This window comes from Cynocephalus volans, chromosome 10 (assembly GCF_027409185.1).
Source record: "Cynocephalus volans isolate mCynVol1 chromosome 10, mCynVol1.pri, whole genome shotgun sequence".
NCBI lineage: Eukaryota > Metazoa > Chordata > Mammalia > Dermoptera > Cynocephalidae > Cynocephalus > Cynocephalus volans.
In genome coordinates this window covers 133,090,063-133,114,042 of record NC_084469.1, presented here as the reverse complement: position 1 = coordinate 133,114,042, position 23,980 = coordinate 133,090,063, and the positions used below count along the sequence as shown (strand labels likewise).

The 23,980-nt window shown below is 41.3% G+C and overlaps 1 protein-coding gene across 1 annotated transcript in view; it reads right to left on the bottom strand.

Annotated features, from left to right (window-relative positions):
• Positions 1 to 202: 202 nt before the first annotated feature.
• Positions 203 to 23,980, bottom strand: part of CMTM4 (CKLF like MARVEL transmembrane domain containing 4) — a 71,593-nt gene continuing 47,815 nt past the window's right edge. Inside the window, exons 2-4 of the mRNA XM_063110981.1 lie at positions 17,264 to 17,440; positions 1,508 to 1,606; positions 203 to 415 (exon numbers count right to left, since the gene is read on the bottom strand). Of these exons, the coding sequence (XP_062967051.1) occupies positions 251 to 415; positions 1,508 to 1,606; positions 17,264 to 17,440 (441 nt within the window). The 3' untranslated portion in view covers positions 203 to 250. The remainder of the gene's footprint in view (positions 416 to 1,507; positions 1,607 to 17,263; positions 17,441 to 23,980) is intronic.

The window sequence follows — 23,980 nt, the reverse complement described above, 5'->3', positions numbered from 1 at the left end:
ACCTAAGGTGGACCTGGGCAGTCAGTGAGGCCGGCTGCTCCTGCAGCCACGAAATGCTGGAGAATGTAGGCCTCACCTACCCACCAAACACTCGAACACTGGACCACCCTGGAAACGCTTTCCCAAGTTAATTTTTACCAGAGAGGACAAAATTCAACTGAATCACATGAAAATCTGACGTGACAAGGGAAAGAAAGCTTGATTGACAGGATGGGTGTGCAGAAGGGCAGGAGGAGGACTCACGAGGTCCTCACGTGTCAAGGCGCTGGATCTCGGGGCGACTGTCCACGTCCCTGGACTCCGTGCGGGCGCGGATATAGTCATTGGTGTTCTGCTGGCGGACGCTGACTCTCCATTTCTGCACTGCCAGGAATGTGTTCACCGCATACGCTGCAGTTGCCAAGAAGCCAAATATCTAAAACAAACAGGCATGGTTAGTTCTCAGGCACATGACCCGAGCCGAGCGGCTTTCACGGTGACCCGAGCTGTGAGCGGCCTCCTCCAGCTCCACCCCGTCGCCCAGCCCTGAATGTGTAGCAGTCACATCACAACTGAGTCTTCGGTCACAAGACTCACAGGAAATCATGCCTGATCTTCAGACAACCTAAGGTTTCTTTTGAAGTACTTTGGCCCTATAAAAAAAAAAAATCACAAATGTACCTCTTTTACAGCACCTTCACGGCCTCTGGTCCCAGATGAGAAAATACACTATAGACTAAATATGCCTTAGAGAGAAAATTAAGGTCTCACATGTGAGTCCCAAATCAAGCCTCAGGGCTGACACCCCCGCCCCCACGTGCTACCCAGCTGTCTCTCACCTTGGCAGCTCTAAGGTGAGAAGCAGCAGGGTTTTAATTATTTGGTAACTTTTTGATGAATCTACTGAGTAGCACCTGATAGAGCAGCCAGTTCAATATTTTTTAAAACCTGTTAATCCCCTCAATTATAAAAGTGACACATATTCTCTGTAAATTGAGAATACAAAAATAAAGAGCATGGAGAGTAAAGTCTTACATTGCCTGGTCCCCAGCCCCACCACGGCACTTTACCTTGAAGAACAAAAATATCCTGTGACTGCTAAATGGTGTCAAGGCTGTGTTCGTCTTCATTAAGACCCCCCCCCCCATTTGGAAAAGCAACATCATTAACAGACTTCCAGGACTCTGTTGGAAACGGACTAAAGCAGGGGTTCTCAAACTTGAACGTGCATCTGACTCACCCAGAAGGCTTATGAACATAACACGTTTCTGATTCATAGCGTGGGGTTGGGTCCTAAGAATTACATTTCAAACAGGTTCCTGGGTGATGCTGAGGCTGCTGTTCTGGGGACCAGACTTTGAGAACCACAGCACTGAAGGAACTGTGACCTCCACTGGCCCAATAACATCATAATTAGCAAAGAAAAAACTAAAGGAGAATGAGTAAGACACATGCCAGGGACAGAAGAGAGCAAGTCACAGAAGGTACACAAAGTCAGCCTGTACTTTAACCATTTGAGTTCGCTTACCACAGCAGCAATTTCTGCTCCGGTCTTGTGGTTTAAAGCAGCCAGTACAATTGAAGCAATAAAGAAAAAGAAAGTGCTGAGTCCAGTGTTGACCAAATCCTAAAAAAAAGATAAGATAAAACCACTTGAAAAGAATCATACCATCCTTTGTTCTAAAAGTAACTGAAGAACTTTCAAAATAAGAACCATAATCCCAACCTCCCTGATGGCTCCATATTTCAGTCCTGATGTCACAGGAGTGTTGGTCACACAAAGGAATGCAAAGATTGTAACAGTTTATGAGCGACTTGATAAATCACCACAGCAACATCTACATTTTAACCGACTATATAAATGACTTAAGAAATAACCCAAACTGGTAATATCAATTACCATTTAGGGTTGTAATGTCATCTTTTAGAAAACATGCTCAAATTATCTTGGTATAGACAAAGTTCCCAAGAGTCCAAATGTACTGAAACTGGTGAAATCCCCTCCAACATTCCCTGCATTCATGTGTGACATTTAAAGTACACTGTTTTTGCACAAAGAGAGTGCATTTAGCCAGACCTCACTCTCTCTCATGCACAGTCTTTCAAAGCTTCTATGTTACTAAAGCCTGGAGGATTTTCTCCTAAGCTTCTTGCAAAGCAAACCAAGTTACATATCCAGTGTTTTAAAGATTTAACTCCTATCTTACTTGAAGAAAGGAACATAGTACAGTGAGAGTCACAGCCAGACTAGGGTCCTAACCAACCATATGACTTTGGAGAAGCTACTGTACTTTGCTTCTCTGTGTCTTATGTGGGAATAGTAGCCCCTTCCTCCCAGAGTTGTTTCAGGGATTAAATAGAACCACACATGGGAAGCCGAGCATAGTGCTTGGCCCACAGTTGGGGTTCCCTACACATTTATTGTTATTTCTGTTATTACTACTTTGGCATTAGACCAGAGACAGTCTGGTCACACCAGAGTGCCTCTATGACCTCTACAGGGAACGAAAATTCAAGAAAAAGCCCAAACTGCTTAAGTGCCACGTTGACTGCACCATCAACACCTCATGGGTCCTCTTGTCTGGCCTAGCTTCAAGGTTGATGTCCTTTTTTTTGTTTTTGTTTTTGCAAAGAGATGACTTTGGCATCATAATGGTACTGATGAAACTGCACAGCAGAAATCCCAATCTGCCCCTGCTGAGCTCCTGCACAGGCTCATGGAAAGCAGCAAAGCTCTGTTCAGAAATGTCTGCCAGCAGGACAGGTTTCAGCTGTGATCTTCATAAGCCAGGGCAGATTTTTCACAAATTCAAACCAGGAAGTGTTTAGCTATACTCAGCTCTGGTTAAGGTGCTGGAGGAGTAAAAAAAGATTATAAAACACACTTCCCAAAGCAAAGACTATTCAGAAATGGGGGGAAATGTTGTTATACCATGTTGAGGTCAAACATCAACCAAAATACAGTACCTACATTAATGGTGACTATGTAAAAATATAGATGTGGTAAAGGTAGAAAAAAAGCAGGCAAAAATGTAAGAGTTGTACTGTACAAGTAACAATGGTTTTAAATTTATTTTAGTAATGATAATTAACAATGGTAAATTGAGACTAAAACAGTGAATTTGATCAGGGAATACAGTGAAAAAAATTCAAAAAGGATATTTAAAAAAGGCAAGATAATCTCCCTATAATTGAGGTTATTTAACAGACCAGATTAAGCCAGGGAGAAAACACAAGCAACTGCTGACAAGAGCACAACATGTCTGCCTCCTCAAATTTCACCAAAGAATATTTAAAAGCTGAAGCACTCGCCTAAAAAAAAATGAACCTAAATATAATCAAGCTTCTAGAGCTGTGCTAATGGGATAAACCACTAGCCACATGTGGCTATGTAAAGTTAAATTAATTAAATTATATCAAATAGAAAATTCATTCTTCAATCATATCTTGACATGAGGCTAGTGGCTGCCACAGAGGGCAATGCAGATCAGAAAATACGTCCATTGTCAGAGAAGTTTCTGTTGGACAGCACTGTCCTGGAGCCAATGATGAGGTCACAGAGGAAGCAGGGATAGAGGAACAAGTAAAACACCACCATGAGGGTGCATGCAGCCAATTCCAAGCTGCCAGACATCTTATAGGACAAATGACCCAAATTTTTCTAACAAATTTATGGAATAAAATAAAAAATTAAACAATGGGACAGGTGTTGTTTGTGTAGACTCTCTTTGGATCATGATTTGAACAAAACAAATGGAAAAAGACATTTTGAGACAAGGGGAAATCTGAATATGAATTGTATATTAAATAATATTAGAGAATTGGTTATTCTGTTGGGTATGACAATGGCATAGCGCTATAGTTAAAAAGGAAACAAAGCAATGGAAACAAAGGATGTTGCTAAGGCAGCTGATTAAAAAAAAATTTTTTAAATCTGTATTCCTACCTAACATCTTAAACCAAAATAAATCAAAGAGAATAAAAATTACATGTAAAAAGCAGAGCCACAAAAGTCCTCCATGTGTGTGTTTAAATAATCCTCTCAGGAAAAACTTTCTAAAGCATTACATCAAATGCTTACAGTAAAATCTTGGTAAATGTTAAACCTTAAACAACCATTTGATAAAATGGTCAATATCCTTACTATATAAAGAGCTCTTGCATATAAATCAGAAAAAGTGACATAAAGACAGGAAAAGACATAAATGATTTTTAAAAGAATTATAAATGGCCCATAAAGAAGAACAAATGTTCAAATCTACTTGTAACCAAAGAAGTGAAAATTAAATGACAATCATATATTACCTCTCATCTGTGAAACTGGCAAAGGCTGTACACCCAGTTTACATGTGTGTGGGAGAGTGAGAAGACCAGCAAGAAGGGCTTAAATGACAAAACTTTCTGGAAAACAATTTGCCAATACGTATCAAAGGTTTTGAAGAGGTTCATGTCATTTACCTATGAATTCCACACTTGGAAATTTATCTTAAATATCATTCTCGTGCAAAAACATCTAAGTATTAGATTGTTCTTTCTGACATTTAAAATAGCAAAAAACTGGAAGCAAACAAAATGCTAAAGAATAAGGGATTTGTTAAATAAAAAATGGTATTTCCACAATGGAATGCTCTGTAGTCATTAAAAACAATGTAGTTGTATATTTAACATGGAAGATACATTTCAATGAAAAAGCATGACTTCAACGGTTCCATTTTTCTACACTCACACATCACAACATAAATTCGTATATGAAAAACAGTCTAGGGAAAACAGTCTTCTTTTACCAAGAATTACAAGTAGTTACCACTGGGTGGGTTGTATCATATAGTTTTTAAAAGCTTTATTGAGACATAATTCACATACCATAAAATACACCCAATTAAAGCACACAATTCAATCACAATGTAATTTTAGAACATTTTCAGCACTCCAAAAAACCAACCAACCAACCAACCAACCAACCAACCAATCTTGTACTCACTAGCAGTTATTTCTCATTCCTCCCCCAACCCTGGCCAACAATGAATCTGCTTTCTGTCCCTATGGATTTGCCAATTATGGTGGACATTTCATATAACTAGAATTACATAATACGTAGTCTTTTATGCCTGGCTTCTTTCATTTAGTATAATGATTCTAAGGTTCATTCATATGGTAGCATGTAATCAGTACTTCATTCCTTATTACCAAATAATTCTCCATTGTATAGATACACCACATTTTATTTATCCTTTCATCAATTGATGGACATTTGGTTGTTTCTACTTTTTGGTTATTAAGAACAGTGAAGCTACAAATTTACAGGCTTTTGTATATGGACATATGTTATTTCTCTTGGGTCATCACATGATTATTTTTATTTTTATTTATTTTTTAAAAATTTATTATAATTTTTTTTACATTCTAAGATGACACTGTGGAGCAGTTAGGGGGAGGGGGAGAGGGAAGGAGGAGGAAGAAGGAGGGGAGGCACGGTTGAGGCTCATGGCATCCTTTTCATTCCAGCAGAGCCCAGTGGCTTCCAGCAGCAGCTTGGTCATGGCTGGGCTGGATGCAGACTTTGGGGGACAAGGCTGAGGCCCTTGGCGCCCTTCAACCCTGGAAGCCCAGGACACTTCTTGCAGTGGATCGGTCATCACTAGTCCAGATACAGACATTGGTGGGGTATGTGTGTGTGGCTGAGGCCCTCAGCTCCCCACTGCCCTGGCTTGGGAGCCCAGGGCACTTCCAGTGGTGGCTTGGTGGTCATTGCAGGGCTGGATGTGGATGTCGGGGGATGGGGGTACCAGGCCCTCAGTCCCCCACCACCCTGGCTCGGAAGCCTGGGGCACTTCCAGTGGCAGTTTGGTGGTTGTCGCTGGGCTAGATGTGGACGTTGGGGGGTTGTGGCTGAGGCCCTCAGCCTCCCTGACCCCAGTTTGGGAGCCAGGGGGGCTTCCAATCCTTCTGCGTTTTATAGGTGTTCTTTGGTGGTGTTAGACATTTACTGGTTAATGTCAGAACTTTGTCTCTGATCTGTGGGTTTTTTGTTTTTTCTTTCAGTTCTGTGTTTGATTATTCACTATTCCCACCACTTAAATTCTGCACTGGAACTAATTTGTTGTCCTTTGGTTACTTCTAAAATGAGGGAACTTCCTTTGGGAACCAGCACTTGAGCCCTGTGGTTGAGCTAAATTGCTGCTTTGCTGCTGATTCCCAGGGAAAGGCTTTTTGTGCAGCTCAGGTTTTAAGTGTTGACCTTGTAAGCACTTCCGGGTATTGTGAGGTCTGGTACACCCGGGTTGTGTGGAAACTGGTCTGGGCCTGAGTCTTTTCAGCAAACTGCACCCCCTACAGTTCTATAACCCTGACTAGTCTCCACTGAGTGGTCCTGTGCTGACTGGAGGGCAGATCAGCTCTCCATGCTATGCCCCAATGTTCCCCCACTGGGCCCGTCTCCCCTACCCCCCTACATTCCAAACACTTCCCATGGGACAGTCCATGTGCTAGTCCCTTGTGATGACTCACTGGGCTTGGAGTGGCTCCTTTTTTCAGTTGTCTGTGGCCCCTCCCTCCTATGTGGGTCCACAGGAACCTTGTTAGTGGTCTTATTGGCCTGGGGGTCACCAAGGCCCTCTTCTCCCCTGCAGCCTCCAAGCAACTTCATACAAAGGGCACAGCAGTGGCTTTTGCCAGATCTTGCTCCATGTGCTCACCAGGACCAGCCTTGAAGTGGTTGGGGCTTGAAATGGTCAAAGTGATCCTTTCTTTTTCTTATTGTGGCTTTTCCCGCCTTCATGATCTCCGTGGGTCTCTCCTCCTCTTCCCCTGAGCTCTAGTGGCCCCAGCTTGGCAGTTGTTGCTTTTTAATAGCTGTAAACTGGTTGATTTTGGGAGAAGGTGAGCTGGGGACTGTCTATTCTGCCATGTTGATTGAAGTCATGATTTCTTAAATTATCTACACCTTCTAGTTTTTCTACAAAAAAAACACTTACTACCTGCACAATTTAAAAGGCTTAAAACTGGGACACTGTAAAAGTCAGCATTAACCACTTGAGTTCCTGAGGTGTGAGATAAAATCAAGGCTTGTAGACTCATCCTTCATATTAGGGGCACACATGGGTGTGCCCTCAGATGTGGATTTTTTTTTCTTTAAGCCAACACTGGTGTTTAAACATCTTTAATGCTTTTCATGGGACATGTACTTTATCAGCCATATGCTTTCCAGTTTGCCAGTCTTCCCCACTCCCTGCAGTCTCACACCCAGCCACTTTATGTCACCTGTCTGGTCCCTCAAACACCCAAGGTTACAGCCCCTGCTTATGCTAGGAGATGAAGAGGAAGGTCATGGAATAGGAACTAAGCAATCACCTAGCCTATCAGCCCCTTACATAAACACACACTTTCAGGTCTCTCCTTCAGTAATACACCACCATAAGCACAGGTGTGAGCCCACGAGCCCAAGGAAATCCAGTAACAGATCAACATGCTCTGGCCTAGAGGGTGCTAACTAGAGGCCTATCAGTCATATCTGGCCCACAAACAGGTCTGACCTGAATAGTGTTCAAAACAAATTTGAACAAGCCAACATTTAAACCCTGGAAGACTGCACATAAAAAACTTCTAAAAAATAACACAAAACAAACCCAACTTCCAGCTGATCTTGAAAATTTGTACCAGAATCCCATGGTGCAACCCCAAAACTGGCTGGAATGGAGTAGGAGGACCACCTTCACCATCTCCCCAACTCCCAGCCCCGCTCCACTCACTTACCTATTTATGTTATATGCCCAGCCCAGCCAGTGGGCCCCCAACGCTGCTCCAGTCCCAGAGAATGGGCCATCCTAAACATGCCCCACCCTTACATACTCAGCTTCCAGTGAACAGCTACTCATCCTTTAAGGCTCAACTGGACTCTGGCATTTTCCCTGAACTTTTCCCAAGTGCCCCACTCCAGGCCTCTTGCCCTGATGATCCACTACCTCTTTGCCTGTGTTCTCCCAGGACTCACACAAAACTCAATTCTAGAGAGCACGTATCCCACAAGAGAGCAGCTTGCATCGACCTGCCCTGCACTTCCTATTGTCAAAGCAGCACAAAGCAGGTGTTCAATAAATGTGCTGAACTGATCACAGATGTGACACTGGAAAACAGGTTCAGCCCTGGGCTGTCACTGCAGTCTTGATTGGCTCCCAAACCAATGGGCTCTGTGGCTGACTCTAATCTCAGCTCTACACACTGATAAGAAAAGAAAGTTTACAACCATTCAATCCATACTGTGCACTGACTTGTGATCAAATGGTCCCAGAATCAAAGGGACAATTATAATATTGACAACAGTGGCAGCTACCATCTATTGGAGTCCTTACTGTGCCAATCACATAGTTTCCAGTGTCTCACTGATACAAAGATGCATGAGGCAGGACTTATAATTTTGTTCTACTTTTAAAGATGAGGAAACAGAGTCCCAGAGAAGATGAGTGTGGTATAATTTTAAAATGTATATATTTATATATATTTGGTCAAATCCTTGGAATTTCCTGAGTAATAGGAACACCTTCTGTTATTCTAAAAGGCCCCCTTTCAACCATACCTGAGTTTATGCCAATGAGGTGACTCCTGGGGAAAGAACATTGTAGAGTTTAAGGATGGGGACTGGTCACCAGAAAAACCAACCAGGTGATTAGAGGGTAGGAACTTTCAGCCCCACCCCTGGACCTCCAGGGAGGGAAGAGGAGCTGGACGTTGAGTTCAATCACCAAATGAACAGGATGTGGGGCTAGATGGCAGACCAGAGGTGCCTGGGGCGTGTTCCTCCTACAGAAAAGGACCAGAACAACTAACAGCTAAATACGGAGAGGAACATCTGTGGGGAGCATGGGAGTGCAACAGGAGACTGGCAAGATCCCTGTTGAGTATGAAAGCCCAAGATGGCAGCACAGGGAGGAGAGAGAGGCACATGGCCTCAGCCACCACATCTCCTGACCAGCACAGGAGGAATACTCCCTTGGTGGAGGGGGTGGGGAGAGATAGTCAGAGGACCCACACCAACCCCCATCCTTACCATAGAAGCCTGCAGATTCTTTTGCAGGAGGATTCCACAGCCCTTGTAAGCTCAAAATCAAGTGTAGGGAGCTGCCTAGAATACACACACTGCATTGCTTCCGAACAGGAGCACACACTATGCACTCCCCAGCCCCTACCCTCATAACCCAAGCTGATGCAATACAGTGCCATCCTGAAAGGAGAGCCACTGCAAGAGCACACCCTGCCTCAGGGCCAGTAGCCACAGCATTTCCCCAGCCTTAAGGCCCCATCATCATCCCAATGCACCCACAGCGGCTGTGACTCTAGTTCTGCATTCTGGGAAGCCAACACTAGACCTGCTGAATTGACATGCCCCCATGTCCCTGGCCAAAGATCAGACAAGCAGACCCACCTCTTGTGGACCAGATGGACTAAGAAGAAATAGAAAACCTGAATAGATCAATAATAAGTAACAAAATTGAATCAGTAATAGAAAGTCTCCCAACAAAGAAAAGCACAGAACCAGTTGTCTTTGTTGCTGGATTCTGATAAACATTTAAAGATGAACTAATATGAATAGTTGAACTATTTCAAAAAATTGAAGTAGATGGAATTCTTCCAAACTCATGCCATGAGGCCAGCATTACCCTGATACCAAAATCTGGCAAGGACACAATGAAAAAAGAAAAGTACTCACCAATAACCCTAATGAATATACATGCAAAAATCCTCAATAAAATACTAGCAAATCAAATCCAACAGGACATCAAAAAGATTACACACCACAACCAAGTGAGCTTTATCCAAGGGATGCAAGGATGGTTCAATATACAAAAATCAATAAACATGATATATCACATCAACAGAACAAAAGAAAAAAACCCCATAGGATCATCTCAATAGATGCACAAAAAGCCGTTGATAAAATTCAATATCCCTTTATGATAAAAACTCTCAACAAATTAGATATAGAAGAAAAGTATAGTAATACAATAAATGCTATATATGACAAACTCACAGCTAACATCATACTGAACAAGGAAAATCTGAAAGCTTTCTCCCTGAGAACTAGAACAAGACAAGGATGCCCACTCTGACCACTTCTATTCAACATAGTAATGGAAGTCCTAGCCAGAGCAATTAGGCAAGAAAAAGAAATAAAGGGCATCCAAATTGGAAAAGAGGAAGTCAAATTGTCCCTGTTTGCAGATGACATAATTTTATATAGAAAGAAACTTAAAAACTCTACCAAAAAACTCCTAAACCTGATAAATTCACTAAAGTGGGAGGACACAAAATTAACATACAAAAATCAGTAGCATTTCTATACACCAACAACAAACTACCAGAAGAAGACATCAAGAAAGCAATCCCATTTATAATAGTAACAACAACAACAACAAAAACCCTAGCAATAAATTTAACCAAGGAGGTAAAAGATCTCTACAAGGAAGACTATAAAACAATTATTAACAAAATTAAAGAAGAAACAAAAAAATGGAAAGACATCCCACGTTCATGGAATTGGAAGAATATTGTCAAAACGACCAAAGTGATCTACAGACTCAATGCAATCTCCATAAAACTATCAATGACATATTCAAAAATGTATATGGAACAACAAAAGACCCTGAACAGCCAAAGCGATCCTGAACAAAAAGAACAAAGTGGGAGGAGGCATCACATTCCCCGGCTTCAAATTATACCACAAAGCTATAGTAATCAAAACAGCAATGATACTGGCACAAAAACAGACACATGGACCAATGGAACAGAATAGAGACTCCTGAAATAAATCCATGTACCTATAGCCAACTTACTTTTGACAAAGGAGCCATACATGAGGAAAGGACAGTCTCCTCAATAAACGGTACTGAAGAAACTAGAAATGGATATGCAGAAGAATGAAACTAGACCCCTCTCTCTTACCATATACAAAAGTCAACTCAAAATATATTAAGGACTTAAATGTAAGACCAGAAACTAAAAAATATCTAGAAGAAAACATAGCAGAAATGCTTCAGGACATAGGACCAAGCAAAGATTTTATAAGTAGGTTCTCAAAAGCAAAGGCAACAAAAGCAAAAACAAACAAATGGGGTTATATCAAACCAAAAAGCTTCCTCACAGCAAAGGAAACAACTAATAGAGCAAAAAAACAACTGCAGAATGGGAGAAAATATTGCAAACTATACATCCAACAAGGGATTAATATCCAGAATATATAAGGAACTCAACTCAATAGTAAAAGAAAAAAATCTGATTAAAAAATGGGCAAAGGGGCTGGCCAGTTAGCTCAGTTGGTTAGAGTGCAGTGCTATAACATCAAGGTCAAGGATTCAGGTCCCTGTACTGGGCAGCTGCCAAAAAAAAAAAAAAAAAGAGCAAAGAAGCTGAATAGACATTTCTCTAAAGAAAACATACAAATGGCCAACAGGTATATGAAAAAATGCTCAACATCACTAATTATCAGAGAAATACAAATCAAAACCACAATGAGATATCATCCATTCCAGTTAGAATGGATATTATCAAAAAGACAAAGGAAAACAAGTGTTGGAGAGGATGTTGGGAAAAGGGAACACTCGGGCACAGTTGGTGGCAATGTAAATTAGTATAGCCATTAGTATGGATGTTTCTCAAGCAACCACAAATAGGACTACCATAGGACCCAGCAATTCCACTACTGGGTATATATCTAAAAGAATGGAAATCGACATGTCAAAGGGATACCTGCACTCCCATGTTTATCATGGTTCTATTTACAATAGCCAGGAGTTGGAACCAACCTAAATGTCCATCAACAGATGATTAGATAAAGAAAATGTGGTATATATAAACAATGGAATATTACTCAGCCATAAAAAAGAATGAAATTCTGCCATTCACAACAACAGGGATGAGCTTGGAGAAAATTATGTTAAGTGAAATAAGTCAGGCACAGAACGAGAAACACCCCTGTTCTCACTCATATGCGGAGGTAAAAAAAGTTGATCTCACAAAAGTAGAGAGTAGAATAGTGGTCACTACAGACTGGTAAGGGGATGGGCCGAGGGTAAGTCAATAGATACAAAATTGTAGAGAGATAGAAAGAATAAGATCTAGTGTTCTACAGCAATATATGGAGACTACAGTCAATAACAAATTACTGTGTAACTTCAAGTAGCTAATTGGGAGGATTTTGAATGTTCCCAGCACAAAGAGGTGAGTGACAAATGTTTGAGGTGATACGTATGCTAAACACCCTGATACGATCACACACAGTGTATAAATGTACCCAAATATCACATTGTACTACATAAATATATAACTATAAGGGTCAGTTAAGAAAAAAATTAATTAAAAAGAAAGAAATAATAGAATAGTGGTTACCAGAGGCTGGAGAAGGGAGAGGGGAGGGGGGATGGAGGAATGGGAATGGAGAGGTTGGTAAAAGGATACAAAGTTACAGTTAGGCAAGAAGAATAAATTCTGGTGCTCTAGGGTGACTATAGCTAATAATATTGTATTACATATTTCAAGATAGCCAGAAAAGAGGATATTGAATGTTACAGCCACAAAAAAACCTGACAGATATGCTAACTATTCTGATTGGATCATTATATAATATATGCATATAATGAAACAACAAACTGCACCCCATAAAAATGTGCAATTAAAAAAATAAAGAAATTCACATTAAAAAAAATCACCAAATGAGAACAGAACTATGGTTACTAGAGGTGGTAATGGAGAAGAGGGAAGGAGGGCTAGGGAGAATTTGGGTAATGAACATAAAGAATAATTATGCTTTTTAATGATGAATATGCTAATAATCCTCATTTGATCATCACATATTGTACACAATAACTGACAGTCAACTCTGTACCCCACAAATATGTATAACCAATTATGTTTCAATAAAAAAAAAAGGAAAAGAAAAATCACCAAACGGCCAATGATTTAGCCAAACAATCATGCCTACCTAATGGAATCTTCATTAAAAAAACAACAAACCTACAGGGTTTGGAGAGCTTCTGAGTTGCTGAATATATCCACTTGCTGGGAGGGTGGTTCATTCTGACTCCACAGGATAGAACCTCCTGAATATGAGACTCTTCCAGACCTCACCCTATGCATCTCTTCCACTTGGCTGTTCCTGAATTGTATGCTTTATAACAAACCAGTAATCATAAGTAAAGCACTTTCCTGAGTTTTGTGAGTAGTTCTAGAGAATTATCGAACCTAAGGAGGGGGGCCTGGAAATTTCTGAATCTGTCAGCCAGGCAGAAGTGCCCGGGTACCATATTTGCAGCTTGTGTCTAAAATGGGGCGGTCTCATGGGACTGAGCCCTTAACTTGTGGGGTCTGCACTAACTTTGGGAGTATCAGAACTGAATGGAATTATTGGACACCCAGTCAGTGTCAGAGAATTACAGAACTGCTTGGTGTGGAAAACATATTTGGTGTCAGAAAAAAACACAGTGAGTCATAGCCAAGGTCTCAAGGCTCAGCAAGTGGCCCCTCTGGGTGACTCCAGGCTGTTTTCTCAGCACCGTACTCTCCCGAGTGAGCCACGGGCCGGCCCTTCCAGGCTGTTTTCAACCTACCACAGCACCCAGCCTGAGTTATTAGAAAGGGAGAGGTCTGAGAAAGGATCCAGGGCCACAGAGGCCACTGAAAGAAGCAGCCAAGGACGAAGAGAGCTAGAAGAATGTGGTTATCACAGGAGGCAAGAGCAGTATGTATAGCAGGAAGGACAGAGCGTTCCATAGCAGATACCACCAAGACTTGGTGTGGGGTGAGGACCAAAATAACTAGAGGATCCAGGAACATGAAGGCCCCCATGATTCTGACCAGAGGACTTTCAATGATGTAGTGGAGACAAAGGCCAGACTGGAATGGGCTGAAGATGAGTTGGGCAAGAACACCACAAAGTCAGGATAGTGGGTTAGGGGAAGGAGCGGTAGTTATGTTTGTGAAGAACATATGGGAGGCTTTTGAGATGTCGACAATACCCTATTTCTTGACCCAGATTGTGGCTACACAATCTTTACCGTTCCTCATTAAACTATATATTTACTTACACAAATTTTTCTGAATTTGACAATAAAAGGCTAGTAAAGAGAGATGAGGAGGTAGTGAAGTAGAGAAGCAGGTGCAGACCTTCTCTTTAGGGAAGCTTGGCTGAGCAGGCCTTGGGCTCTGGTGCCAGCTGAGGAGAGTGGGAGCAACTGGCAGGCTTTGGGGGGCTGGTAGGGATCAGACACACCCTTCCAATAGCTCAGCTCTAGCATCTGGGTAAGGAAGAGGAGGGAAGAAGGGATGAGTTTGGGAGGAGGCTTGTGACACCAATCGAGGTAAACAGGGGTGGAATATACAGGTGTGTGAGCTCCTAATAAACAGAGAAAAACAAATATTGTAGAACAAGTCCCATAGATTCATCCAAAAACAAAAACCTGACATTAACCAAAGTAAAGGGTTCGGATCCCCACGCTGGCCAACCACAAAAAGAAAACAAAACAAAAACTTGACATTAACAGACTCTATTAGATTGTATCAAATTATGGTTGTTGAAAATATATACTTTGCATCATCCTCCTTATTTACCGTTTCTCATCCATATTTATGTCAACCTGGGCTCTTGGAATGACTAATTTTTCTAAATCTATACCAGTCACACCCTATTTCACTCATCAGGCTGGCTCTGTTGGGGACAAAAATACTCCCACCACCTTGACAGAGAAACACAACACAGCCAAGGCCAATGCTTCTGTCATGAGTTGATGAGCTGTGATCAGCCCTGAGGAACAGACTTTTTTCCCCTCTCAGAGACCAGATGACATGAGCTGCCATCAATAGGTACCATCTCCTCAAGCCCATGTAATGCACACACCCTTTTGTTGCATAAGCATACACCTTCATCTACTCCAAAAGGGTGGAAATTCTGGAAAGGATTGCAAACAACAGGAAGGTGATCTCAAGTGACCATAACACCACCCAAACATGGGTCCCAGCCAACATCGCCCAGAAGAAAAGGATGGATATCAACTTTCCAATGAAAAAAGATTCACTGCAATACAATCAATTATGTGGTAGTAAACACTTTCATGATTAAACAGAAAAATCAGAATTTCAGAAAGCTCACTAAACAGGTATTTCTCGGGATAAAGACCAGTATGAATTGGTGAAAAATCTAGGGCTGGTCAGTTAGCTCACTTGGTTAGAGAGCGGTGCTGATGACACCAAGGTCAAGGGCTCAGATCCCTGTAGAGGCCAGCCTCCAAAAAACAAACAAACAAAAAGATGAAGCATGAAGTCTTTTAACAGCTTAAAGGCTATCAAATAATTTGATAAAACAGAATTAAGGGAGTAAAGTCAAACCTGGTGCAAGTCTACAGGAAGATGGTGTGGTTAATAAATAACAACAGCCTATCAGAATAACCTCTTACCAGCACTGAGACTGATATTCTTATACTAGCACTAGCACCCACTGGTTTGAGGGTTTACGAGATGCCTTTTATACCCATTATCTCATTTTATACTTAAAACAACCTGCAAGAAATATTATCGCCACTTTACCAGTGGTGAGATTTCATTAACATAGGGCTGTAAGTAACTTGCCCAGGGTTAATAGGCAGCCCTTAAGAGCCACCTCAGACTTGAACTCAGCCAGGTCTGTATGACTCAAAACCTATGGGTTTAACATTCCCACAGCTGCTTCTTTGTCACATAGGTCCTCCTTCAGGATTCCATTCAATCCCCAGCCCAGCCCCTCCCTCAACAAGTTAAGAGGACCTTAGAAATACCAGGCAACTGGTATACCACAGAGCAAAACAATGACTTTAACCTTGCCCCTGCCCTCACGGTGTCTGCATTTTAGTTGGGGGAGGTTTGTAAGGTTCTCTTAAACTTTCTATCTACTACACTATCATTTTAGCACATAACTCTATAAGCCTTTGTTATAGATAACACAAACTTTATCTTAAAAATAGTTGAGACATAACACCAGGTCAAGGTTTTAGCTCTCCCTACTGGCCAGGCCAGCTGTCAAAAAAGAAAAAAAAAAAAAGTTGAGACATTATCGGCCAGCCGCCAAAACAAACAAAAAAATAGTTGAGACATTAAAACCTGTCACAAAAACTTAGATAAAATGCTTCCAGGTATTTTGAGGGTTTAGAGCTTAAATTTAAAGTACTATCCCATTTTTCTCAGCTTACAATGCTAGGAGAAAACCAGCTTAGTTTTCAACTGACAACTTATCTAGATCAGCAACTATCCTTTTATTTTACCTCCTAAAAGTTTGTGCCCATTAGGACAACACACAGAGAATTCTGTCAGAAAGACCTTCGTCTCTTCGTGCCCCATGGTACATCCTGAGAGTGGCTCTGCCAGCTCAGACGACAGCTCGGGTTTCCCCCCATGGGGCCACACTTTCTCAAGTTGCCTGCGTACACCCAGTGCCAGCCAAAGAGAGACAGAGCACAGGGAGGTGATCTGCAGCACTCTCCTCTCACCTCCCTCTCAGCAGCTGTGGCGCTGGCAAGATTAGCTACCCACAAGCACAGAAGGGTAAGGCACTTTTGTGTGTCTCCCTGACTGATTCCCTTTGAGGTCTTGCACATACTTATTCGCAAAGAAATATCAAGAAACATTAAAATTCCTTTCTCCTTCAGCATGGTAAGGACCAGTGACAAAGTCCAGGAAAGGGGGTCTGGGACTGACCCGCCCTGAGTTTCCTATGCCAATTGACAAGGGTGTCCAAACAAGGCTAAGAATCCAAAGCACAGCAAGAAGAGGATGTGTTTCCACTTGAAACTTCCTGATCAAACCACCAAACTCCAATCCTCCCAGTTGCTTTGATTTTAATATTACTAGGCTTTGAAAGTTATTGGCATTTTCACTCATATTTTCAATTCTTCCAGAATCAATATTTTTGTAAATGGCTCTTGTTACCAGTCTGAAAATTATGCAAAGATACTCATTTTAACCTCTTTCCCACATTCTGCAAATATCAACATTACCAGTCTTCTCAGATGATCATGATATTAAAATGACTTCTTTAAAAAGACCAAAATAATTTTGTTATACTGTTTTTTACCATTACTTAAGATTCAATTTATTTTGTAGTTTTATTCAACCCAGTAGAGAAATTTAAAATTTCACAGTTGAGTTATAATAGAACATTTAAGTATCACAATGAACTAGAACCAAACACAACGTGCAGAGATTCCAACTTTTCCCGGGGGCCAAGCAGCATTTGATCCTTTCACAGTAGAGAGTGGTGAGTTGTACTCACTGTCAGGTTCCAGTTGATCTGGGGGATCCTCATATGAAGGTTGAGACTGAACATAATCAGCAAGACTCCAGTCACCACAAAGGCGCTACAGCTTACGAACTCAAAGAAGTAGAGGCCTTCACATGGGGAGCACTCCATGATGGTCTCTATGCAGATGAACGCAATCAAGGCCAAAATCTAGGAAGAAAATTGGAAACATACATGTATGTGTATATTTAGCACACATCTGTGGACATATGTGCCTGCCGTGTTTATTTTATTTATTTATTTATTTATTTTTTTGTCGTGTTTAAATAAGACTGAACAACCACCATAGAGAGCCACAGAGTTTTCCTCTGGGGATAGTGGTATAACTCAGAAATATGACCTGCTTCAATTCTTACCTAAGAACAGGTATAGGGGTGGGTCTTAATGAAGGGATCGAATTCCTCATGTAAACAGCTAAGGCCCCACCACAGTATACTGACATCAATCTGGTGTGCTGGGTGTAAACCACTGGCCCTTGTGAGGAAGCAGGAAGCAGCATCTCTGCAATGTTTTTAGTTCTTCCTCGGTCATCAGTAACTGGACACTGCCTATGCATGTTTCTGATTTATAGTCTCCACCACAATTATGCCAAACACCGAGAGTGCAGAATCCTAATGGTGTCCATTTTACGCCATCTGCAACTACCTTGGTGGTGCATGCTGAGGTCACACAGGTTAACTGAGACCCCTGGTGGCTTTAAGAGAATGATTGGTATAATCTCTCTTCCCCTAATTTGAAGTCTACAAAAACAAGAGGCCTACCTAGTTAATTTACATGCTGTTTAAAAGTATATCACTGGACTTGATCACAAGACAGATTGGCAGCTTATAAAAAACATTTAAAAATCTACCAAGAGAGAGCACTGGTGCTGGTAACACCAAGGTCAAGGGTTTAGATCCCCATACCAGCCAGCCACCAAAAAAAAAAAAAAAAAACCCTACCAACAATAGAATCAATTTCTTTCTGAAGGACCAAAGTAACATTCTAGCAATATGTCCCAAAGATTTGGAGATCACAAAGTCCAACAAGAATTAATGAAATTACCAAGTGAACTTTTATAGGTAGGTTTCAGGAGGAGGAGGAGGCCCAAAGAATGAGTTAATGGCCCTATGATCAAGGAAAGGTCAGGTGGTCTTGAGCACCTAAAGCCAGGTCAGTCTTGCGTTCCAGGCCTCCACTTTGCTCTGCTTACTGAGCGCTCATCAGGTGTTTCGTAGACCATCACAGGTCAAGCCTGTGTTGCCACTTCCAGGCTGGCCCCCACCTCACAGGTCCGCTAGAGTCAGAGACATCAGCATCCCCAGGGAGCTTGTGAGACATGCAGAATCTCTACATCCTCTCCTTGACCTATAGAATCTGAATCTTCTTTTTGACAAGACCCCCAGATGATTAAAGTGTGAGAAGCATGCAAGGCACAGGTTGTTCTGGGGCCCTTCTCAGTTTACTGAAGTCCCACACATGCCTTTCAAAGCACCATTCAATGCCATGGTCACCATCTCCTCCCCATGCCTTCCTTGACTGTTTCTCCCTGCCAGACGTTATTTTATTCCACCGTGTCGCAGGAATGCTTGGTTCACCTGTGAATGCAATCTATACTTATCGTTATGTATTTCTCTGCCTCCCAAGCTTTTTGGGGATAGGAGCCAGTACATTTCCCTCTACTGCCAAGACACCAAGCACAGTACCTTGCACACAGCTGGCAAATGGGGGCTCAGTGAGCCACTAAAAACCCACACCTACAATTCCCAACGTACTTGTCAGTGTCTTCACATGAAAGAGAGGGTGGTTCTGCTTTTCCCACTGTCAGTACTTCTATGCAGTACATTTTCCTAAAAATACGAGGTCTTTTCACATTTCTATTGTAAGTCACCACATTAACGATATGGGTCTTGTTGATCAAAGGATACAAAATTTCAGTTAGACAGGAAGAATAAGCTCAAGAGATCTACTGTATAACATGGTGACTACAGTTAATAACAATTTACTATATTTTGAAAATTACTGACTAGATTTTGTGTTCTCACCACAAAAAAATGATAGGTATGAAAGGTAATACATATGTTAATTAGCTCAATTGAGCCATTCCATGATGTATACATATTTCAAAACATCATTTTGTATACAATTTTTATTTGACAATAAAAGAAAAGACAAGGATCTTTTTAAAAAATTTTTTATTGAATCAAAATTGATATTTTTGGGGTTCAACATTGAGATAATGTTGATCAAATCAATTATTACTAGCATATATATATATACAGTTACAAATTGTAATTATTCTTTATGCCCCTTGTCCAATCTCTTCCCATCCCCCCTTACCCCTCCCCCCTCTAATTACCCTAGATTTCTTCTCCCCTTCTGAAAGAATAATGGTTACTCTGTTGATTTCTTGCCTAGATGGAGGTGTGATCAGGTCCCCCAATATTATCATAGAGCAGATGCCTCTTCTGTCACTCTGAAATGGGCTTTGTGGAGAGAGACATCCTCTTTTCTTTATCTCTGCTGGTGACTCTTCTTGTGTCAATGCACTCCAGTGAAGATAAGGATCTTTAAACACACACTTTGGGCTTTTCCTAATGACTCTCCTTATAATTCTCTACAGAACACAGACTTTAATTCTCCACCTGAATTACATGCCTAACTTGCAATCAATTCACAAAAGAAATAGTTCGTATAAGCAAAACTGCTAAACTTTCCTTTTTTTTTTTTTTTCCACCTCTGTAATCGGATCTAGTAATCTTGGACAAGAAATAACACACTGCACTGATGAGTTACAAATGTTTCTGGTATGCTAACTTCAACCATATTGTGTGGGAAAGTAACACGTACATTCTTAAATATTAAAATAAAAATGGCTTCAAGAATAAGCAAATCTAATAGGCCATTCTTTACAGCAGTGAACTAGCCCACAGTCTAAGAAGGAGATGTTTTAACAAATTAAATAAAAAATAGAGTGAGACAGGAGCAAGGACAAAGGAGAAAAATTAGAGCAGGGATGGAGAATGAAGCGTAACTGGGGCTTTTAGAAAGTAGCCTTGGAAGACCTTACTGGGAAGGTGTTATTTGAGAAAGGGCTGCAAGAAGTAGGGGATGGCTCTCTAGAGGAAGAGCACTGGTGGCAGAGGGATGGATGAGCAGTGCTCATAAGGCAGGAGCAGCAGGGAACCTCTGGGGCTGGGGCAGGGTGAGCACTGGGGAGACTCACAGGAAGGGAGGCCAGATCCACAGAGCCTGGAGGTGCAGTGAGATCTGTAGCTGTCATTCTGTGTGTGATGTAAGCACTAGAGGGTGGCACAATCTGATTTTAAATAGCCACCAGCTACTGTATGGAGGACAGGCTACAGTGAAGACAAGGGTAGAAGCCGAGAGAGGAGTTAGAAGGCCTCTGCAGTATCTTGGTAAGGGATGATGGTGGTATGAGTCAGGGTGGTGGCAGCACATATGATGAGAAGTGATGAATTATGGACATATTTTGAAGGCACAGCCCACAGGATTTGCTGGCAGATGACTGGATGTGAAAGGAAGAGGGGAGGGGAGGCAAGTAGGACACTTTGGCCTGAGCATCTGGAATACTGGCATCACGGTAACTGAAATGGGGAAGGCTGAGGGAGGAGCAGGTTTGGGGTGGAGGTGTCAGGAGCTCAGTTTTGGACATGCTAAGGTTGAAATGCCTATCGGGCTTCACGTTGAGTTGGTTGTTGGATATATGGGTCTTGAGTTCTGAAAGAGGTCTGGAATGGAGATGTAATTGGGAGTCACTGGACAGGATGACATGATTGCCTAGGGTGTGAGTATAGAGAGAACAGAGGAGGATGAGGGGCTAAGCCTGGGGCACTCCAACATGCTGGTGATAAAAAGAGCCAGACAATCTAAACTTAAATTTCAGTTTCACAGTTATTAACTGGGTATGGTAGCCAGCTTCCAAGATAGTTCCCAACATCCATGTCTCCCTGGTATTCACATCCTTGTAATGCACAATGAATAGGGCTGACCTGTTTGTTATCTTGCAGAAATGACTTCACAGGTGTGTGACTTCACAGGCTAGGTCAGAAAAGTCACTGTGGTTTTTGACTTGAGCACTTATTCTCTCACTCTTAGATCACTCACTCTTGGGGAAATCAGCTGCCATGACATGAGGATACTCAAGTAGCCCTATAGAGAGGTCCAAATACCAAAGAAATAAAGCCCCCTGCAAATAACCATGTGAATGAGACATCTTGGAACAGGATCCTCCAGCCTCAGGCAAGTCTTCAGATAACACAGCCTCAGCTGACAACTTTTCTGCAACCCCATGAGAGAACCACAATAAAGCTGCTCTGGAATTTCTGACCCACAGAAACTGAAAAATAGTGACAGCCTGTTGTTGTAAGCCTCTAAGTTTTGGAGTAATCAGTTATGCAATAATAGGTAATACATTGGGGGGGGACCTTTAATCATTATAAAACATTAATATTATAATCAATTATATTAATAAGTGCCTACTACTCACTGATTACCTACAAATCAAGCCCTATATAGGCATTTCTCATTCTTTATCACTTAGTCTCCCAACACAACCCTATGAGGTAGACATGAGCCCCATCTTACAGATTACGAAATAGAGGTCCTATGAAGCATACAGATAGCAAGAGGCAGTGCCAGGATTTAACAGCCAAGATGCGATCTTTGGTCTTTCTAGTTCTTACTGCCTCATTATACTATCTCCATATCAGTTCCTTATCCATAAAATAACGAAACTATATGTAAAAGGGCTCTATAAATGACAAAATGCTGTCTACAAAATAAGAAAGTGAAAAACACGATGTTATAATCTATACATATATAGTTTTTAAACCATGAAACATGTATTACACATCTTGTTTTCTAGCCTACTTTTTCTACTAAATAGCATAAGGGTACTTCAAAAAGTTCATGGAAAGATTTGTATTATTGTTATTCTATTTTTCGACAAATTTTTTGAAGTGCTCTCATATATCCACAGGTATTTCCACATAAATAGAAACATACATGTTATTTTTAACAACTACATAGTATTCATGTGTAGAGATAGATACATAAATACACACATCTAGACACACACATACCATAGCTTAATCAATCCCTATTGATAGGGAGATGGTTTCTAATACTCTGTCATTATAAGCAACACACTTTTTTTTCTGCCTGACATTTGGCATAGCAAAATGTCACAATTTCCTCCAGCACAATGAAATATAACAATCAACTGCTGAAATAAAATCTACCTATTAATGAATAAGAAGAAAATAAGGAGTCAGTCAAAGTTATACTGGAAGCCAACAACTTCAAGGCATCCGAAGGGTCAAAAGTAATTCAACTTATAACATTGTAGTGAACAAATGTCACATGTAAAAATTGTACAGAAATGTTCAAGAAGATGTAAATAAGGAAAAGTTGTTGTATTTACTAATCAGGGGGTCATGGGTACCCTTGGATAGAGCCATTTCCATGTAGTGCCTACCAACTGACCTGGAGTAAATATCTTCATAGTTGATAATTGATCTTAAAAGGTTGTCAGATTTCCACACCTGTGGCTAATTATGGTTGGCAGCATCAAAAAGCCAGAAAAGAGGGGAAAGAGGAGGAATGGCTGATTAAGTTATTATACTTTTTAAATTTTCATAAAGCCCCACTGACGGGAATGTAAACTGTTAAGACCTTTCTGGCAGCTGTGGGGTGAACAGTATCTTTCACCAACAACACACCCAGTTCTCCTCCTTCCAGGCACATGGTAGGGTTGAAGATTTGTGCTGTGAGATTTTCCAGAGGCAGATTTATTCTAGAAGATAGAACTAATGCTTCTGAGTCACTCACTTGCATTGGCTCTTTGCAAGGTCCTGAAAGGGACCCTAGCAAGCTGTTCACATAGTCATGTTTTTATAAAATCTTCAAAAATAAGCTATTTTAACTGCAATCAGTTAAGACCACTACCTTCCTCCACTCCAACTTCCTCTCTATCACAGCTCCTTAGGCCAGGTGAGGATGGAATAGCAATGGGCATTTTGGGGTTCAGCTAATTGGAAGTTGAGTGAGGGATACATTAAATTTGGGTTTAGCTGTCACTTCCACATACAGTTAAGTTACAGTAGGCAGTCCCACTGTAGGAATGGCTTCCAGATATGCTCTGACATCCAATGCACTGATTGACCTAACATTGTAACAAAGGTAATAGGCCTCCAAATTCACAAGCTGTATGTGTCCTTGCAATGACTAACTAGAAGGATGTGGGTAGTGGGGGAGAAATGGGGTCTGAAACATATGTAGCCAAATACTCATCTGTGGAAAATTCTTCAGATTGTCAAATGTATAAAACTGTAAGTGGAGAATTCTATTGTCATCAGCGCCTAAATGGAAGTAGTACCTTGTCAGGAATACCCTCAAGCCAACCCCGTGGCTCACTCGGGAGAGTGCGGTGCTGATAACACCAAGGCCACGGGTTTGGATCCCATATAGGGATGGCCGGTTGCTCACTGGGTGAGCGTGGTGCTGACAACACCAAGTCAAGGGTTAAGATCCCCTTACCAGTCATCTTTGAAAAAAAAATTTAAAAAAAAAAAAAAAAAGAATACACTCAATAATGCAGAGTATAGCAGGAATATACTCAATAGGGTGATGTATGCAACTATAAGTAAATACATTTTCTCCCCGTTTTTGGTGGGAATCACATGAAAT